Source organism: Apteryx mantelli, chromosome 5 (genome assembly GCF_036417845.1).
Source record: "Apteryx mantelli isolate bAptMan1 chromosome 5, bAptMan1.hap1, whole genome shotgun sequence".
NCBI classification, from domain to species: Eukaryota; Metazoa; Chordata; class Aves; order Apterygiformes; family Apterygidae; genus Apteryx; species Apteryx mantelli.
The window spans coordinates 36,551,533-36,570,733 of record NC_089982.1 but is presented as its reverse complement, the minus strand read 5'-3'; the positions used below and the strand labels follow the sequence as shown (position 1 = coordinate 36,570,733).

General features: G+C 35.8%; 1 protein-coding gene across 1 annotated transcript in view; it reads left to right on the top strand.

Moving 5' to 3' along the window:
• IQCM (IQ motif containing M) overlaps positions 1–19,201 on the top strand; it is an 81,276-nt gene that overhangs the window by 27,188 nt on the left and 34,887 nt on the right. Inside the window, 3 exon segments of the mRNA XM_067297028.1 lie at positions 14,475–14,664; positions 15,988–16,132; positions 19,012–19,146. Coding sequence (XP_067153129.1) covers positions 14,475–14,664; positions 15,988–16,132; positions 19,012–19,146 — 470 coding nt within the window.

The following is a 19,201-nucleotide window of genomic DNA, read 5'->3' as shown; positions in this document are numbered from 1 at the left end:
TTTTGTTTCCTCTCATATGGGACACACTTCATTGCCCTCATTATCCTAACAGTTATTTCCCTTCACCTAATCCAGTCAGAATTCATCTTGCTGGAATGCTGAGTGACCAGAGTGATACAGAATACAACACTTCATAGAATGGCATTAAGATTTCCCTTACCTGATATTTCTAGGGTCAAATTTACTTCTCTCAGCCATGGCTTATTGTCATGCTGTAACTCACTGAGACATCCAGGTCTTCCTCTTCCACCATTACTTCAAACTAAAGTAATTCCTTCTCATTAGTCACTTAGTTTATAAACTTGGATTTTGTACTATTTAATCCATTTCTATAATGCCAGTTCACAATGTCATCCAATTCTTCTTCTGCTATATGACACTTTGGTCTTCCTGGTTTACTGATGGTGTTTCCCACCTGCATGTCAGTTCACTGGTACTGCTCTTCTACTCTGCCAAACATGAAGGGAAGTATTAATATGCTCACCAGTGACACACATCCATGAGGAAATCCGTTAGTAACCTCCCTCTAGCCTTTCAGATCAATGCACTGCAGGCTCTCCTTTACCTATTTCCTTTTCCACCTTACAAATAATAAGAAACCAGAGCTAGGAACTGGATTGGAATTGGAATTGATTTAATATAAAATATTGCGTAGCTGAGAATTTTTTTTTACTGTATTTAAAATAAAACAAGTTTAAAAGAGTAAATGACTGTGTATCCTAGAGTAATGATCTGTGCATACTAAATATCTAATGATTCTATTTTGGGGATTCCTTGTCCTACATCTTAAACTTTGTATTTTACAAGTGACCTCTCAGAAATTATCTGCAAATTGGTGCCTCATATTGTCCTTTCAGGGTTTGAAAATTGTAATAGAAAAGTGTGGTTGTCTAAAGATCTCTTGGATGACATTCATCAGTAAAGGCACGGAATATAAAATTTAGTTTACAGCATAATAGAATTATTGAGGATAGTTTGGGGAGACTGTTTTGGTAATAGTTCATTAAATGTTTTGTTAAACAGTGCTGATCAGTCAAAATGCCAGAAAATTTCAGTGACAGGGACAAAGGCAGCATGTCTTTAGAGACAGTTCAGTGAAGCTACTGTATTCCTAAGTCTGTTGTCAATGCTAATGGCATGCCTAAAGATGTCAGATTTAGTCTGTGTTACAAGCTTAGATTGATGGTGACTATAAGCTAACTGAAAGGTATCCAAAATGATATGTGGCTATGGAATGCTGTAACATGCAACCTTAAGAGTGTTCTAACAATCGCAATGCCTTAGGAATTTATGTTAAGAACTTTAAAGGTGCAAGTAAGGTGTTAACTAAGAATCCTATAGAGGTATGAAATGATGGAGTGAAGTAACTCTTGCCAGCTGAAGGCCTGCAAGTTTTCCTGAGGAAAAGTGAAAAGTCCAAAGGCTGCGTCCATATCTAAATAATACTATGAAAGAAATTAATATAAAAAAGAGAGAGGGGAGGAGATGGAGGAAAAATCAAATGGAATAGGCTGGAATTAGTGTCCTTATCTGGCTTTAGATCAAGAATAAGGTCCAAAAGAAGTATTGCTGAATGCAGTAAATTTCCACTTTTGACAGCATGGAACAGTCTTGAGGCGTCTAGGTAAAAGAGGTTAAGTACCAGAGAGGCACCTGATCATTAAGTTTCAGTTAGAATTGTGTTGTATATTTATTCTAATCTTGAATCAAAATTCTTGACCTTACCTTTCATAAAATAAATATTATCTTGATTATTAAGCTTGTCTGGTGTAAAGGATGAGATAAGCCTGGAATGTTCTGTCTCCATGGAAGGAGTGAAAAAGGACTCAGTGTCATGAGCTGACACTGCTGAGAAACTAAGTCCAGGGTGAGTTTATGGAATTTAGGGAGTGGGAGTATCTCATGCTAAACTGCAAACACTTGTATTAGGAACAGAGACTTAATTTGCCTTGTTGAGCTAAATGAAAAGTGTTTATTTCAGCAAGGATAAGCCTACATTTTCTTTACAAGGCGCAAATGACTAAGAAACATACCCTGCCTTTAGACAAATCCTGAAGCTCTACAGCTGAAGTACTTTTCCCCAAAAATGTGTTAGTTTCAGTGGCATTTTTGTCAAGAAGAATTTCTTAGGCCTAGAATATCTGCTATGGAGAGGAAAAGAGAAAAACAAAATACTAACTCTCATGAAGCCAAGTATGCAAGGGGGTATTTGGGTAGGTTGTGAAAGACTGAAATTGAAATCCCTGTGCTAATTCATTCAGGGCATTTTCTCCAATATGAGTTTCCTGCACCTCAAGTGAATGCCCTAGCCAATATGTAGAATCTCTTGATTTTGTTCTGCAACAGAACAAATCTGAACTTCAAAATCATGACATGTCATATGATGCTGATATAAATGAGCCTGTAATGAACACATTATCTAAAGATAGGGCAGTACCTTTAACTTGTATAGATAACATGACTGAGCTACTTTCTCCAAAGATGCTTTGAAGATAAGTCTGTCTTGCCAATGCAGTTGCATTGTTTTCACAATTGATTCTGAGGAATATGCTTTCAATTATTTTCAATATCAGTTCAGCTTTCTATTTGCAATACCCATGTTCTTGGTAGGTGTGTTACCATGTAAACATATATGCTTGCTTCACGGCATATTTATTTGATGAAAACCAGATATAATATCTAATCTAGCAAGAAGAAAAACTAATCTGGATTAAAATACAGACAAGAAGTAGGGAAGAAGTAGTAGAAAGCGTGTCATCCACAAAGACATCTTTGTTAGTGAACATGCTTCATGTGGAAAGAAAATCATCTTGCAGAATATTTCCATGTTTGATTGCACTGTCTTTAATGAGAAGGCACCGGAGATCACTGTAGCATGTGAATCTTGATAAAGCAGAAAGTGTGCTCAGAAAGTGCCTGTAGCTTTGCTTACATCTACACATAAGGGGCATTGTTGTTTCTTAGAATGGCTTTCATGTATTCTCTGGAAAATTAACAGAAGCAAAAAAAGTAAAATGGGTTCATTAAACTTTAAAATATGCTTAGTAAAACCTTTCCCCAAAAGGCATATGAGAATGAATGGATTATAGACAAGGTGTAACATTACCAGAATACCATTATTTTGAATTATTGATTTTTTTTCCCTTTGGTAGGAAATAACTGTAGTGTTTTAAGAGCTATGATAGCTTGGTTTGCTTGCAATTTGTACTTTGGTAGGGTTTTGTACTTGACCTAGAATAGGAGACAGTTATTTAAATCTAAAGGTCATTCAGAGCTAGCTGTGAATTACCCATTCCAGCATTATGATTCAAGGCTGATAAACAGTTCTACTGTTTATCATGCAAAGTGGCTCCATGGTTCGATTTTACCAGTTTAAACAGAATATCATAATAATCTGAATTGAACAAAATGTGAAACATTCTTTTCCACTCTATCATCTCTGATTCACAATAGAACGATCAGCTTCTATTCTTCCCATTGATGAATGATGCCAGTTTTAATGTTCAGCATGCAACCGTATGTATTTTTCCTGTGCTACCTTGTAGGCTTGGCAGAAACTCCTTGTAGATGGTCCAGACAACCTCTTCAGTCCAATTTATGTTCATTCTTAATATTAACCATTCATAGTAACAAAATCAACAACCATTAAGTTCCTGATGTACTGTGATAATTCCATATCATGCTGATCAAAGTCATTTCATTATTCCCTTGTGTTGCTTCATCTGTCTGTATTCCTCTGTTGTCTCTTGATTTTTTTTTTTTACTGTAATCATGAATTATCTGGGCTAGTAACTGTCCTGTATTTATTGTATTTAGGCAGCATACATCATGGGGGCCTGGGACCAAGACTAAGGTCTTGAGTTGCTGTGGCATGATACCACTAACTGTAATAGATGAGCTGGGTTCTCCCTCTGGTCTCCCAGACTAGGTTCTCCCTAGTCATCTCTTCCAATCTTTCAAATGACAATCTAAGTCCAATTTGTTCGAGGCTGCAGTGATCTGTGTGGTTTCATTGCAAGTTAATTTAAAAAAAAAAAATTGGGGACAGAAGTCTTAACAGTCTTCTGAGATGTCAGAGTCCTGCATTTCAGCTTCTCTCCAATTCCAGAAATGCTAGAAATGTATATTTCAAATGATGTTTTGAATCATTTTTCATTCCTTCTGTAGTTTAATGCAATTGTTACCGTATATATCCTGTCCAGGTGAGAAAATTTAAGGTATTTAAGGTATTCACAAATAGATCTTGGGCCCTGTGCACAAGAGTAAGCCTACCTAGAGTAGAATAAATTAGTTTGCTGTCCTTGATTCTGGAATAACTTTCCATACAGACATTATTCTTAAATAAAAGTTACTTTTATTCCAGAATAATTATTCTGCTCACAAAGCAGCACCGGCTCTGAGACAAAGCTGAGACTTCTAACACTTTGTAAGTTCATCTCTGAATTCCTGCTGTGCAGATGGCATAGTGGGCTGGGGAGCAGCAGGACTGGGAAGCAATAGAGGAGTTGGCAGGTTGGCAAAGATGATAACAGGTGGCTTGTGAAGTGGAAGCAAGGTCTTTATTGCAGGCCACCCTTGTCTCAGGCAGAATAAAACTTAGAATTCAAGGGAGGAGGCAGCCTCAGATGAAAGTGTACACAACTTGCTGGACCACATACTGGAGACTTGAAAGGTAATTTGGGAAGCAAAGGAAAGGAACTGTGAACTTTTGGATGTTCCTAGATAGAAATGAGCTGATGCTATGGGATATCTAGAGGGAGGAATGGCTGTTTGAAGGGTGACTACATACTGAGATGGTGGACCAGCACAAATAGAAGGCTATGGAAGAAAAACACTGTACATGGTCTTCAGATGAGACAATTTTTTCTCTAAGCAACGTTATCAGAGTACAGATTGCTGTAGTAGCCAATTAAATTTCTTTTGCAAGTGGGAGGCAGGAGACTGAACTCAATTGGCAAGTGGCTCATCATAGTGTGAAGTGGGAACAGCTCATTCTGAGTCAAACACATGCTTCACTACACTGTTTTATGTGGAAGATTCTGAGAAGATAAAGCTGTTTGACTCTCTTGTTATAGCGATGTATCAAATAGCATGGCTAGTACAAACTTTAAGCAAAACCTTTGCGTGTATTTCTCATCTCTTATTTTTCAGGGGGCAATGATATGATTTCTCTTACTATTAAAAGAGGACAGACTTCAAGTTATGCGGTTAACTTAAGAAAGAACTGATTCTTCATCTGAAAAGTACTTTTGTTCTCTGCTGTATTAAGCCTTAAGGGTAGCGGTCTGCTGATCAATGGTTTATCGGCATATAAAAATGTTCAGTTTTGAAATTAACCTTGAAGACTTTGAAAACCTGATTTATGAATCCTGTGAAACTTGATTTATGAATATCAGAAACTTGAAACTTGATTTATGAATTTCAGAGATAATGATCTGGTCCTGGCAAATCACGATCATATGCACAGTAGTATATTTGTTTCTATTCTCAGCTCATAATCAAAATCACCTATTGGTACCCAAGAATCACCTGAACAATGTCTTGATAGCATTTGGGTAATCTCATGTTAATCTTTAAGATATATTTGGGGTAATTTAGAAAATAATGAAGTATTTATATTGCAGTGAATTCATTCATTTATACCCACAAATGTTCAAAGTCACCTACTGTAGTGTGGGACCATTATCCAGAAATTCATTTTTGGAGAATGACTCTTACAGTCATATGCAGATAATATGCTTATTGCACCTATATGTCCACTCTTTTCTCATGTTTTCTCTCAAGCAGCTGGTGTTACATCCAGACTGCGTTAAATTATCTAGTCACACCTCAGTTGCATAAAAAGTGTGGTTTCCTCTTTATATTAAATCATAGTGACTTTATTAGACATTGGCTTGGCATTAAACCACATGAACTAAGAAGTAGATTAGCCTGTCAGCATATGCCGTTTGAGCCTGACAGGGTTTCCAAGTGGATGAACGGGGCTGATAAAATGACAGGCATTAGCCACTATAGTTCTGGGAGGAGCAATTACAGGACTCAAATTCCCAGATCAAAAACAGAAGACCAGCATACACCAAGCTACTATAAAAGCCAATCAAACTGGACAGGACTGCTCAGTGATGACACAGAACTTCTTAAATAAATGACCAAAGAACTAGACACCTATAAAATGAAGTTTTAAATAAGACTATTCCTGAGGATACTTTTGCATTTTAGATCTCCCACCAATACCATTTAATTGCACTAGTGGCTAGTAATCCTAAAATATACAAAAGTGTGCACAGCCAGGTCCTCTATCTGCAATAGCAATTGCTTGGAGTGTAGTAGCCTCACAAGAAGAATGTTTTTCTCTAACATTTTGGGGTAACTGATGCCTCATGATTGACATCTGCAGTAATGCACTGACTTTTAACACCTGTATTCTTTGATTAAAAAATGATATTGAGCAATTAGCATTTAGGCTCTATGGGTATGTTTGCTAAATATCATGCTGGAAAAAGTGGTTCAGTTGTACTTAATGCATTGCAGATGTTAATCTAGCATGTAAATCAAATGTTTTATTATTTGTTCATAAAAACATTATAAAAATGCATGTTTGAAAAAGTCCTAATTGTGTAAAGTAATACCAATGGTTGGTGAAGGGAATCACTCTAACTATTCATGTATACCAGAATGAGCTCTAAATTCAGCATTCTCACTCAGGCAAGAACTTGGAATCATTATGGTTAGTTCTCTGATATTGCTAATTCCACACCAAAGGGAGTACAAAATATAATTAGGAAGTTAGGTATGGGAAAGAAAAGAATGTAGGGCTAGACAGAAAACATCAGCTTGTCTGTGTTACTGTGAGGCAGATAGCTAGCAGTGTGTACAGAGAATACAATCAGGACTTAGCAATGGAAGCCAAGCACATCAGGTCAGAAGAAGAATTAATAGAATTGTCATTCTCAAAGTTGGGAGAATAGCATGGCTGGAAGCTGGGCTGAAATAGCAGGACGTCCATAGAGCAAGGTGGGGCTGAAGATAGTAGATAATGGGCAAGGTTTGTATATAGTTGAGTCTGAGACTCTGGTTTGAGTGAATAAGACTAAGGAGCAGGATCTGAAACATACCATAGCTAAAAATATGTGCAACAGCAACATGCAACCAGTCGGACTCATTCATGAGTCAGATAGGAGCAAATCACCGTCAGACGTGCAGTCTTTTTTTCATCTGGTCAAATGTATCAGGTCCTTGACAGGGAGACTAGCTGAGACCAGATGTAGCACTGATAATCTGGTCAGAAATTTTTAAGGATATGAAAGCACCCACATAGCTGGCTGCTGATCAGGACATAGTTCTTAATGTGTATCCATATCTAAAATACCACATGCCGGTCAGGCCATCTTAGAAAGAAAAAGAATCTGGAAGATAGTGATTGGGATTGCCAGTGGTGTGCAATACTTTCTGTCATGAGACAGGCTAAATAAACTGTGATTCTTCAGGATAGAAAATGAGTTATGTTGTGTTTACTGGTCATATACCATTTTTTCACCCTTTGATTCAGTATCTTATGATCTGGATAGCAGAGATAACAGCAGGGATAAAATCTTGAATAGTAGGAAAAGGCTAATAAAGAGTAATGACATTTATTTGTTTTTATAGCTCAAGAACAAGAGGGCCCTGATGAAATCATCAGGTAGCAAACTTAAAATAAACAATGTAAAAATCTTTTTCATATAATGCATAATTAAATTGTGAAACAGGCAGCCACAGATGTTTCAAAGTTTGAAAATATAGAAGGCATCAAAAAGAGCTTAGACAATTTGATGGCTAATTGATTTTTCAGTGGCTATTAAAAATAAGGGTATAGCTCAGTCAATAAACTGATTATTCTCCTGATTATCAGGAGTCTATAATGGAGAAGAATCAACCAGAATGTGCAATGTTTCTTATGCCTGCCTAGAACTCCTTTGCTGGCTGGTGTCAGGGAGAGCATATTGGGATGAGTGAGTTTTTAGTGTGATGCCAAATATCCATTCTTTATAGTGCTTTATTCATCATTTAGTTTTAGTAACACGAGAATTAAAATGTATATGGGAAAGGCCATATTTCATACTGGATAAGGACATCTGAGGTGGGGTATGTATCATATACTGTTTCTTCTTTTCTCTGAGTCTTTTACAGGTAATGTATCCTTTTTAAGAGGTAACCAATTCAGATATGAATTGCAGCAAAAGTCATACGGCCTGATCTACACAACTGAGTACTTTTATGAGGAGAAAAAGGATGGCAAATGTTTGTGCTTTTTGTGTTTTCATAACTGATTAAATGAAAACATTGTTAAAATTGTCATCAAATGTAGCAGTCAGGGAGTGTTCACTGAGGAGACAGAAAGGGGAAAGCAAAATCTACCCTTTTTCAACCTGTACATCTGAGCATAAAGCAAAGTATTGCTAGGCTCATACCTGACATTTTGTGTTACAGATTAGGTAGAGTTTATTTCTTTGAACATTTTAGTTTTGCTCAGTAAAGGCCTTCAGATAAATTCTGTGTAGATTTAAAACCTTTTTAAGTATATGTACAGTTCTTGAAATATAGGGCAGTTGTGAGCTGTCTTAGATTTTGCCTATTTACTTAAATTTATTTTAATTTAATTTTTATCTTTCTTCTGTCTTTCCAGTTTGTGATAGATTTCCAAGCCAGCAAAATGAAGAGAGCTGTGTCTAGTGTTAAGTCAGAAAGGAGGAAAAGCAGTTACTTCTTTCCTATTCCTTTTTTGTCACAATAACAGCAGATGAAACTGATTTATTTATTTTCAGACCATGTTTTTCTCCTTGTAATTAATATTGAAAACAGACAAAGGCATGAGGAAGCATGAATGTGTCTTAGTCTTGTATTTATGTTATTTCCAAGCAGAACCCATAGATTTTCAGTGTCATTAAGTTGCAAAATTCCAGAATGGGAATTCTGGATTCTTTTATGTGATGAACCAGATTCTTTTATATGATGTGTGTCCTAACCTCTCACTAACATCACTGGGACCTCAGGACACTAGGCAAATTGTAGTATCAGATCCTGAGGCCAACTAAATTGGGCCCACTGATGCTGATAATTGTCTTCAAGTGGAAGTTAAAGCTATTATTGTGCCTGCCATAATGGGTGGTCTTTATGCCTCCATGTTGTTTTACTGCCATTTTTTATCTTCTGTGTACATCCTGAGTGAATAATTTGAGATGTATCTTTGAGTTTAAACAGTGTTTCATCATCTTCTTAATTTATATCTGCATGAATTGTAATTAGCTGGTCGTCAAAATTCTACTCAGCCAAACATTGATTATGTATATGCATATCTTAAGATTTTATTTGTAAAGTGATAATTTCTGGATTGAGAATGTGCTGACACTTATAAGTAGTCACTGGGCTCCAGTTCAGCACTCCATCTCTTTTCAGCAAAACCCTTAAGCATATGCTTAATTTTAACTTTATTCAGGTAGCACGCAGTTGCAACCATCCTGATTCAGCATAGTATTTTAAATATGTGCCTAACTTTAAGCTTATTGTTATATCCCACTAAAGCTAAAATCAAACACGGCTTTAAGTGACTCCGTGAATATGGATAACTGCTGAATTAGGTTTAATGAAATGAACTCTGTTGGCCATTAAGTAACAAGAGATGCCTGGCATGATTTCATTACTGTCCTACAAGCAGGGAAAATATACCAAAGAAATAAACTAATCTGTTTGTGCATGGAAATCTTGAAAGCTAAGCTGTGTAGTGTTGAAGGTGAAGTATTTTATAAACTGTGGGGGTCTTCCTATCTATTAAAGAAAAAGACTGCATCAGCAGGAAATCCAGACTTCCTTCTCAATGCTTCATTAGGTTCAGAATGTTCAATACATTTTTTTTTGTTTTTTAAACAAGATATTTCAGATAATGTATCTAGATGTGTTTAAAATTGCAAACTATTATGAGAGCACATCTGGTTACAGAAACATATGGAAAAAATGAGTAAAGTCTATACAGGTGGTAAGGTATATTATAATTTATAGCACATTTTCTACAATTTGATTTTCTTTTCAAAGCTGAACTGTTTAATTCAGATCAGCATTCTTTGTTTCAATCCATTTTTGCTTTTTCTGCTTCAACCTTTACACTTTTTCTGCACTATTTATATGAAAAGCTCTCTGCATTTTTTATTTCAGATCCTCTCCTTTTGCAGTTCATGAAGTCTTTCAACAGTATGCTGTTAATCCTTTGCAGATTAATATGATTTCAGTGATAATCCTTTCATTTTTGAATTTTTAAGACATATAATCATTAAGGAAAGTGCTTGACAGATTTTCCATTAAAGTAGTACAAAGCAGGTGGTAGGTCTAATATATTTTGGTAGCACTATGTTGCTTATTTATAAAATTAAATTTGCAGACGAAGTGAGTAAGTCTAGGGTTAGTTATTGGTCTATTCCCTTTGGTATCACAGTTCAAATCCTGAAAAAATATATATATATATTCAGGGGGTTGCGGACAAACCAGGGTTAGAATATCTGTTTGAATACTCTTTTCATACCTCTGTTGTTACAAGGGTCAGCTTGGGTTCTATCCTGATACCATCAAGTTAAGTATACGGGGAGAAGGCAGGTTATAGTTTAATAAGTGAGATTTGCCTACATGCTGCACCTTAAATTTCACTTAACCCCTCCAGCTAGACCATAAGACGTAAATGGTATTCAAGAGTTGTTTCAGCTCTCTGCACAAGGCTATTTCATATCTTCGATTAAGTTAAACATATGACTGAAATACTCTTCCCCAGTTAGAACTGAAAGCTTGAATTGTTTCACAATATGTGGCACACAAATCTCTTGCCATGAGGGTTTTTGGATTACTGTTGATTCCCAGCTCGCTGTCCATGATGGTCCTTTTCATCCCATTCTTTACCTCTTTTTTGTATTCTCCTTTTTCCTCTGATGTTTCACACATTAACTATTTCTCTTTTTTTCTGCTCTCTTATGCACACTGATGAAATGACAGACAAGAAGAGAAGGCATAGGTATTCAAATATTGTGATAATGGGAACTCTTGTAAACCACCTTTTGCTTAAGATCTCAGAAGAAATGCTTCAAATTTGGTATACAAACAGCAGAAATGATTTTTAGATAGAGATCAGAAACACATTGAAGGTTTGTTAAAACTTCTGCTTAAACAAATAGGTAGGAGGTGTGGCCTGTCACAGGCTGAATTTTTGCTTTTATATAACTGAAAACTGATAGATACTTTAGGCAGGAGGGGAGGGAATCAGACATCACAACTCTAGGAAATTCAGGTCTTGAACTTGGCAAACCTTTAGCTGATTTTGTCACATATTTGCAGCTTTAAAATGATTTGGCCTTTACAACAGCCAAAATAAGTGTCCTTTAATCACTTCCAACCTATTAACAGATGGGAAAACAGCTTTTACAAGTGGGGCATACAAAATACTCCAATATCAGCCAAAACTAATTAGTAGCAATATCTGAACTAAAATTTAAAGCTGATGGAATATATGTTAATGCAGATAAACTGTTGATTTGATAGAAATTCCCTTTCAAACATCATACTTGATATTTGTTCTGCTCTAGTATGTTCTAAGCCCTCATCAATAAAAAAAACTTGATTTTTTTTTCTGTCTAGCTATTCCAAGAACAAATTTTCTTATAAAAGGCATCATTTAGACATAGTGTAACTAATAAAAATCACATTCAGCAAGAGGTAGCTTAGTGTAGAATTTTTGTGGCATATAAGAGAAAGAACAGTGATACTTGATAGCAACATTAAAAATAAATTAATATTTAAGAACAATACAGAATATTAATATCAAAAAATATCACTTATACACCAGTGCCAGGTCATATTAAATATAGTTTTACACTATTAATCAGCATATATAAATTGCATGAAATTAAAGTAAGAGATTATAAAAAAATTGCAACACGCATAACTCGGTAGGAAGACCCATTCAATGCATTGCCATCAGACCTGCAGCATGAATTTGGCTTTACAAAGACAGCTGCAGCGCAGACAGTGATTGTATATTTCATCTGTCAAACAAGCACTTGTCTGTGTCTTTGATATCATTTGTGTTACCAGGGCTCTAACAAAGAATGTATGTGGTTACAAACTCAAAATTGTTCTGAAACACATTTCCATACAAAAGCGTTAACTTAAAATTTGTTAGTTTTAGGAAGACTTTCTTTCCTTCACTCCAAGTGCCCTGCCTTCCCCAAATAACCTACCTCTACCACAACTTATCTACTGGTTTGGGGGTCTTGCTTGTAAAGTCAAACTCTATCTGGAATACTTATAAATCTGAAAACAATGTTAAGAAAACATTTAAAACTTTATTAGATAACACAATGGGACTTGCCTTCTCAACATAGATAACTGCCTCTGATAAACCTTTTCTCAAAGTTTAGAAAAAAATAACAGAAATACTGAATTCTGTGTGTATTCATATGCCCTTGTATGTAATAAGTCAAGTAGTTCCCTTTCTTGTCCATCTGATGATGATGTTCCCTGGTCTTCATTGACAGTGCCTCTGATCTACCCAGGGCAGTAGCGCTTGGATATCCTCAAGCTTTGCACATGCTGCTGTCTTAGAGCAGACAAATCAGCTGCAAACTGGCAAGAACTGTATAGAAAGGACTGTGGTGATGAGTCCACTCAGGGCATTCCTCATGTAACCTGTGAAACTGCAATTTCTGTAATACCCTACAAGCAAATTAAAATGCTGTCCTTCTCTGATAGAAACTCTGGGGAGAATAATGAATGCACAGCCTCTGCTGGTACTCAGCTGAACTAAGCTGGCAGAGGGATGAATTCTTTCTTCAGTGGAAAGAGTTAGAGTATGTCAGCTTATAAGTGAGCAGTGGAATTGTGGTCCCATAGTCAGAGGTTGTATGAAAAACCTGAAAGGTTTTTTTAGCGGGTAGAGAGATCATGATTGATGGGGCAGATCTGTCTTTGTGGCACAGAGTGGAATGCTGAATAAGGACAACTGATGCATTTTTATTATAAGAAGATAATCTGATGAGAAATCTTGTAGGTGCTTGGCTAGAGGGAGAAAGTGTTACAGAAGACCAGAAAATAATTACTTTGAGTTCCTAATTAAATTATTTTGTCTCCAAACAAATGATTACAACTTCACAAAAAAGTAAAAACAACAAAAAGCAAAAAATAAGATTTTGAGAAATATTCAGATTACCATTTCTCTCTTTTTATCTGACTAGCACCTTGCTTAATTAAGATCAGACATCAAAAAACATTTTCCTCTCAGCACAATGATATTTCAAGCAGATTGGTTTAGTCTGAAAGGATTTGCTTATCACAGTCTGGATGTGGTAAGCAAAATTACAACTGACTTTAGAGCATACAGCTAGTTATGACCTTAACTATAAAATGACTATTTCCATTCATAATTATACCTTCAGAAAAAAGAAACCTATAGATGTGGTATATGAAAAAATCCTCAGGTACATTTTGATTTACAGTTTGGCCAGTTACACTGTTTGGAATGCAAAATCTAGCACTTTGAATATCCAACATACATACTTTGATCATTCCCTCAGCTGGGACATAGTCAAGTAATCATAGCGGAGTACTGTAGAGATGAGACTTTGGAGTGTTTCTTTTTTTCCCCATTACATGCTAAGACAAAGTTGAGAGCTTTCATGTTTTTTTAAATTGTTTTTGTTAATTTTACAGTGGCAAATACATACACAATTCACATTATTGAATATCGTTGCCTTTCTGAGGTTTCTGCTGTCTTATTTTGACAAGTAGATCTCTAGTACAGCGTTTCTTGGGTGTCCTTATGAGAGGGATTGCTTTCAGTCCATTTCCATGTTCTAGTAAAAAATCTTTTTGTTGAAAATTGCCTAACAAGTTTAATGAATACACATAAATAAAAGCCCTGAAAATTAGCATTAAGATGGAAGAGACATTTAAGGGTTTCAGTGAGTCTATGTACTGCACTTAGTATTACCAGTTTTGCTCTAACAGCAGGTAGGTAAATTATTTTTTTAGTCTTAACACAAATTCATTATTAAAAAACTTTTCTTCATATAAAATATGACTTTTAATACCCTTTTGTGTCCTCCATTTTGTAAAAATCAAAGTAGATGAAAGAACTGCACAGTTATATAGGGATTCAAAATGTTAGCAATGTTTAAAATAATAATAATTTAATCCATCTAGTTTACTAGGCCATGAGCATTGTGCAGATCTACAGATCTTCAGCAAAACATTTGGCAAACAAGTTTGGATACTAATTCTGTGATTATAGATGGTAAATGATCAAAAGTTTCTTTTCAAGCTATTCATATAAATAAAAGGATTCTATAGGATTTTGTAATTATTTTAGGTATGAGTTACAATTTGTCTACTAGCATTTTGATTCATAGTTCAAGCATTTGTCTACCAAACTGAAAAACAAATCTCTGTACTTTCATTTCTAGTGACAGACACCTCGACCTTCAAACTCCGAAGAAGATAAAGAAAAATGGAACTCACTTGAAAGTCTTTGAAGCTTTTCGTGATAGCAGAACACATCCTAGCAGTAGAGAAGTACTTAAAGCAGTCATTTGCATTCAAAGATATGTGAGAGGATGGCTTGAACACAGGGCATTCAAAAGAATAAAGATCAAGGTAATGCCTTTGTTGTTTAATCCATGTATTGTTTAAATTCTAGTAGTGTAAGAATTCTTGATTATTACTGCTTTGCTATGAAAAAAAACCGTGCTCAACTAGTCTGTCTGTCATCGCTGTTCTGCATTTTGAAGGTTAGAGAAAAATCACTGATAGCTGGGACTTGATTTTCCATTTCCAACACTTTTTCTTAAGAAGACTTTCCATTAGTTTTTAGAAGTGAATGGCCTGTGTGACATTTGATCCCACTGCCTTCAGAGAGTCTTGGTGTACTTGCATATTGTACTGTTAATTCTGGGGCTTGCAGTTTTTCACGTAGAAAAAGAGGCTGAAACTAGCAGACTGCTTATTGTATCTCTTCCTCTCCCACTCCATTTTAAACATTAACTACTGAACAAAAAAGTCAAGGATTCTATGTTTTTCATGTTTTTCAGCTAGTGTTGCTAAATGAAATGCCAATTCCTGAGAAATGACGTAGTAGAGACCCATAATATGCACTTTGGCCTTGCATTTCAGTGTTTGTAATGAGTTAAAAGAGCTTATGCATATTGGAGGTTGGGTGCTAATGGAGACTGCATAATTTTAGTTAAGATATCATTTCTCTGGTAAGTTGTAAGCCTTCTATCTTAAGTAGTATACCATAAGAAAAATTAAACCTGGTTCAAATAAGTGGGTCTAGTAGGAACTGAGTAATCCATTAAACTGTTTATTTTATTAGTTTTCCAGAATCCTAAAATAAGATAATTAAAAAAACAAGCCAGATTATTTGGTAACCTTTAACCTTTAAAAATATTTCCTTGCTTTGTATGCTGAAAGAGGGGAATTCTTTCTGCTGATATAATTAATGATGAGGTGAAATGTCATTTCTTGATATCTGCTCCTGGGCCGTAGAAAACAAATGTATTTTTTTTTCTCCCATGACATACCTTTAATCAAAAATCAAATGCTGATCACAAAGTTTCTGATCTTTCCAAGTTTCACTGTTCCACTTCTTTTCTGCTGAGATACAGAACCTTGTCTTTCCCCTCAGACTCTGATCAGGTGCAGATAGTATTTTCTATACCCCATGGTTCCTGATCTACTTCTGTAATTTTCATAGGCTCAGTATCCCAAAATCATTTTATCCAATCACCTCTGGAAAGGGCCACTCCTTATCAGCACTAGGGAGTAATTGTTTTTAGGTGTTTGTCCATATGTATTTGCTGCAATGGAATTTGTTATGTTTCCTTTTAAGATTTTTGTATACACTGCACACCTCTCAGTTCCACCTTCTCATTGTTTCTTTAGTCATCCTTCACTTATTTCTTCCATCTTTAATTACAGGCTACAAGTCATGGACTATCCCTACCAGCAGTTGTAAGGTACTACCGTAAAATGATGGCCTGCATTAAATGTCGAGCTGGTGTTTTGGATCTATCCACACCACTTCGGTATTTTGAATTGGAGGAGTGGATGGACAAGAAAAAATGTAAGTTATACAATTTTTGCATAGAATGATCTTTTATTTTAATTTCAATGTAACTTAATTCCTAACTTAAATGATAGGCAGTGTGGTGCACTGTCAGGGAGAAGGATTTCTAATGAGACAGTAGGTGAGAAGAAGCAAAACTGAGTATCATCTTAATTGTCTTAAAGCTTTATCCTTTTTGCTCATGCAGGCCATAATAATTTTTTCCAGTGTCAGGTTTATTGTCCCATTGCATGGAAAATGAATTACACCCAAACATCTCCCACAGTGAAATAAATAACTGGTACGTTTAGAGAGCCTCTTAAAAGAAGATACCTTTGCAAAAATTTTTGATTTATTCATTTTTTAGATATTTTATTCGTGAAACTAGTTTTTACACTTGCTTTTGTCTCCCCTGTTTTCTCACCAGTTTGAAGGCTCACTGTGTAGTCAAGCATGTGAGAAGATATATGTTGCTGTTCAGCTGCACGGTAGAAGACTCACAGACACACACTTAAAATAGAATAAACAGCAATAGCCAGGAGAAACATAAATGACAATAACTTGAAAGCATAATCAAGAAGGCACAGACAAGAGGGCCACTGCTCCTGATGGTTGTACTGATACATAAGCAGAGCAGTGCTGAAGGAGAAGGAAATAGGTGGCTAATACCAAAACTGACTCTTCCTTAGCTCCAACTGCTCTGCTCGCTGCATTCTGCTTTCTTTCGAGTATTACTATTGAAGTAATCCTTATTACACTAGGGATTATAGGAAGATATAAAGGAAAAGAAAAAGCAGCTTAGACTGCGAAATATAATCTAAACTTCCTTTTTCTGTGATCAGTTGCCCTTCAGATTCCTCTTCCACAGAAAAAGATGGCAGTTCCATCACAGGGGATATTTAAAATTAAATGAGTGAGTATTCTAGAAAATAAATTTCCTGCTGGGAACAAAAATGCCGGAATGACTGTGCAGAGTATTTGGGCATTAATAGAATGTTTTGGATTTAGAACATGTGATATGCAACCATGCTAGAAAAACACCTTATCTGGGAGTTCATCAAAAATGAGAAATTGCCCATATTAAATCTTAGCATTGACACCCTGCTGAGGAGAAGTGAAGCAGTGTGACTGTTCCACTAGGTCTTTCTGTAGAATCAAAAATGCAACACTGAAAGTTGGATTTGGATAACCATCTTCAAACCTAAGGGTTAGAACTGTGCTGCTTTTTTCCTTCTTTAAATATGCATTAGTATTCCAGAGAGATAAAAATATACCTGTTAATTTTGAATGTAGGTTCTAATCGATTTTCACACCTTCTAAGTTTGGTAGGTATTAATTGTTTAGATCTTGATTCTCATTTCCACTCAGTCCTTTAATTCTGCATTCACAAAGCTTTATACTTCAGTACAGAGTAGGAGGACTGTAATACTTAATTTGAGCATATTTGGTGGGTATGCTTTGAATTCCTTCTAGATACCTCACTGATGCAGACCATGTAATAAATATATCTGAAGCTTCTGAAGATTCACGGCATAGTTTTGACTTCTAAATTCCATATTCGTGTCTTATGTTCCTATCATCACATAGGAAATATATGCAAAATTTGGTTTTCCCCTACTTGAGAAAAAATACATCAATAGAAATAATTAATCCCTAAAACATAAGCTGTATCTTCATGGAACAGTGTATTCTTGTCCCAGGCTGAATAGCTCATAACATACTTCTGATGCTGGATGACTGAAAAGTTTGCACTACTCTTCCTATTGTGATGAAATGCTGCGTGATGGTTGAATCACTGATGCATTAATGAGAAGTCTTAAAAATTATACCTTCAAAGCTTCTTTGTTTATAGATGTGATAGCATGTTGCAGCCCAGTGTATTTGTCTCTTACTGTTGTTATGGTCTTTAAGTACAAAGTTGGACTAAAAAGGCAGATTTTTTTTTCTGAAACGTTAAAGTGACATTAATTTGCCCTATTTTATTGAAGACAGAGAGACATGTTATAGATGCTCATGCATAATATAGAATGCAATTTGAACTACTGCTGTTAACCCTTACAGGAAAACTGATGGTTCCATTAATAAATAGCAAACCAGCTAGACTAATATCCTCTGTCTGTCAGGAAGAAGATTTCTGGCACCAATTCTGCAAGAATCTATGAGCTAGGTAGATCAACTAAAATGCTGTATGGACATCAAAATATAGGAGACTGTGAAGATTTTTATTTTTAATCTGTACTTTTGCTTTCCTGAGCAGTTTAAAATAAATCACACAACACTTATCTCTGAGTTAATGTCTTTGACTGAAGCCGTATTAATACATTAAATTTGTCAAGAAAATAATTCACTGTTAGCCCACTAGTATATGTCCTCCTTGTTCTTTTTTAATTAGCCTTGGCAAGGCATCTACAGACATCTCTATTACAATAATTCTGGGCACAATGTCTTACACTGTAAGTTTTCCCCATGCCTTTCCCCTAAAGGGAAGCAGTTTAATATACTGCTTTAGATAGATTAAGCTATCTGCCAAGTTAGAAAAGGTATTCCCACTATAATTATGTACTTATCCAACCTCTTTCCACCAGCCTCATTCTGCAGGGACTAGACCGTCACCTTTCCATACTGAGAAATTCTAATATGGGAAAGAAGTTTTTTTCAACCTGACTGTTCCCCTTCAGATGCTATAAGGATGACTAGTGAGTTTCACTGTACTGCAGGAGTAAGTCAGCAGCAATCTACCCCATCCTCTGACCTCTACGCAGGCCTAGGTTTTCATACAAAGTTTATCAAGCATATTAAACTGATTATGAAGAAAATATTTCTAGTAAAATCAGTGCCTAATAATATACAGCAAGTTTGTCTCTAAGGGAAGCTTCTGCTTTGAGCTTGTTTTTCAGTTTATGAAACAATGTTTGCCAAGAGACAGTTCCGCGAAGAGATGGACAGAAATGACCTGCCTGGATTTTTCAAGGGCTGTGGATATTTTATACCCACCAGTGGAATACAGCATGTCTTCCAGATGGTCTGCCCAAGTAAGCGGTTTCTTAAAAATGCTTTGCAATTGTAGAAAATGTTCCACTGCAGACA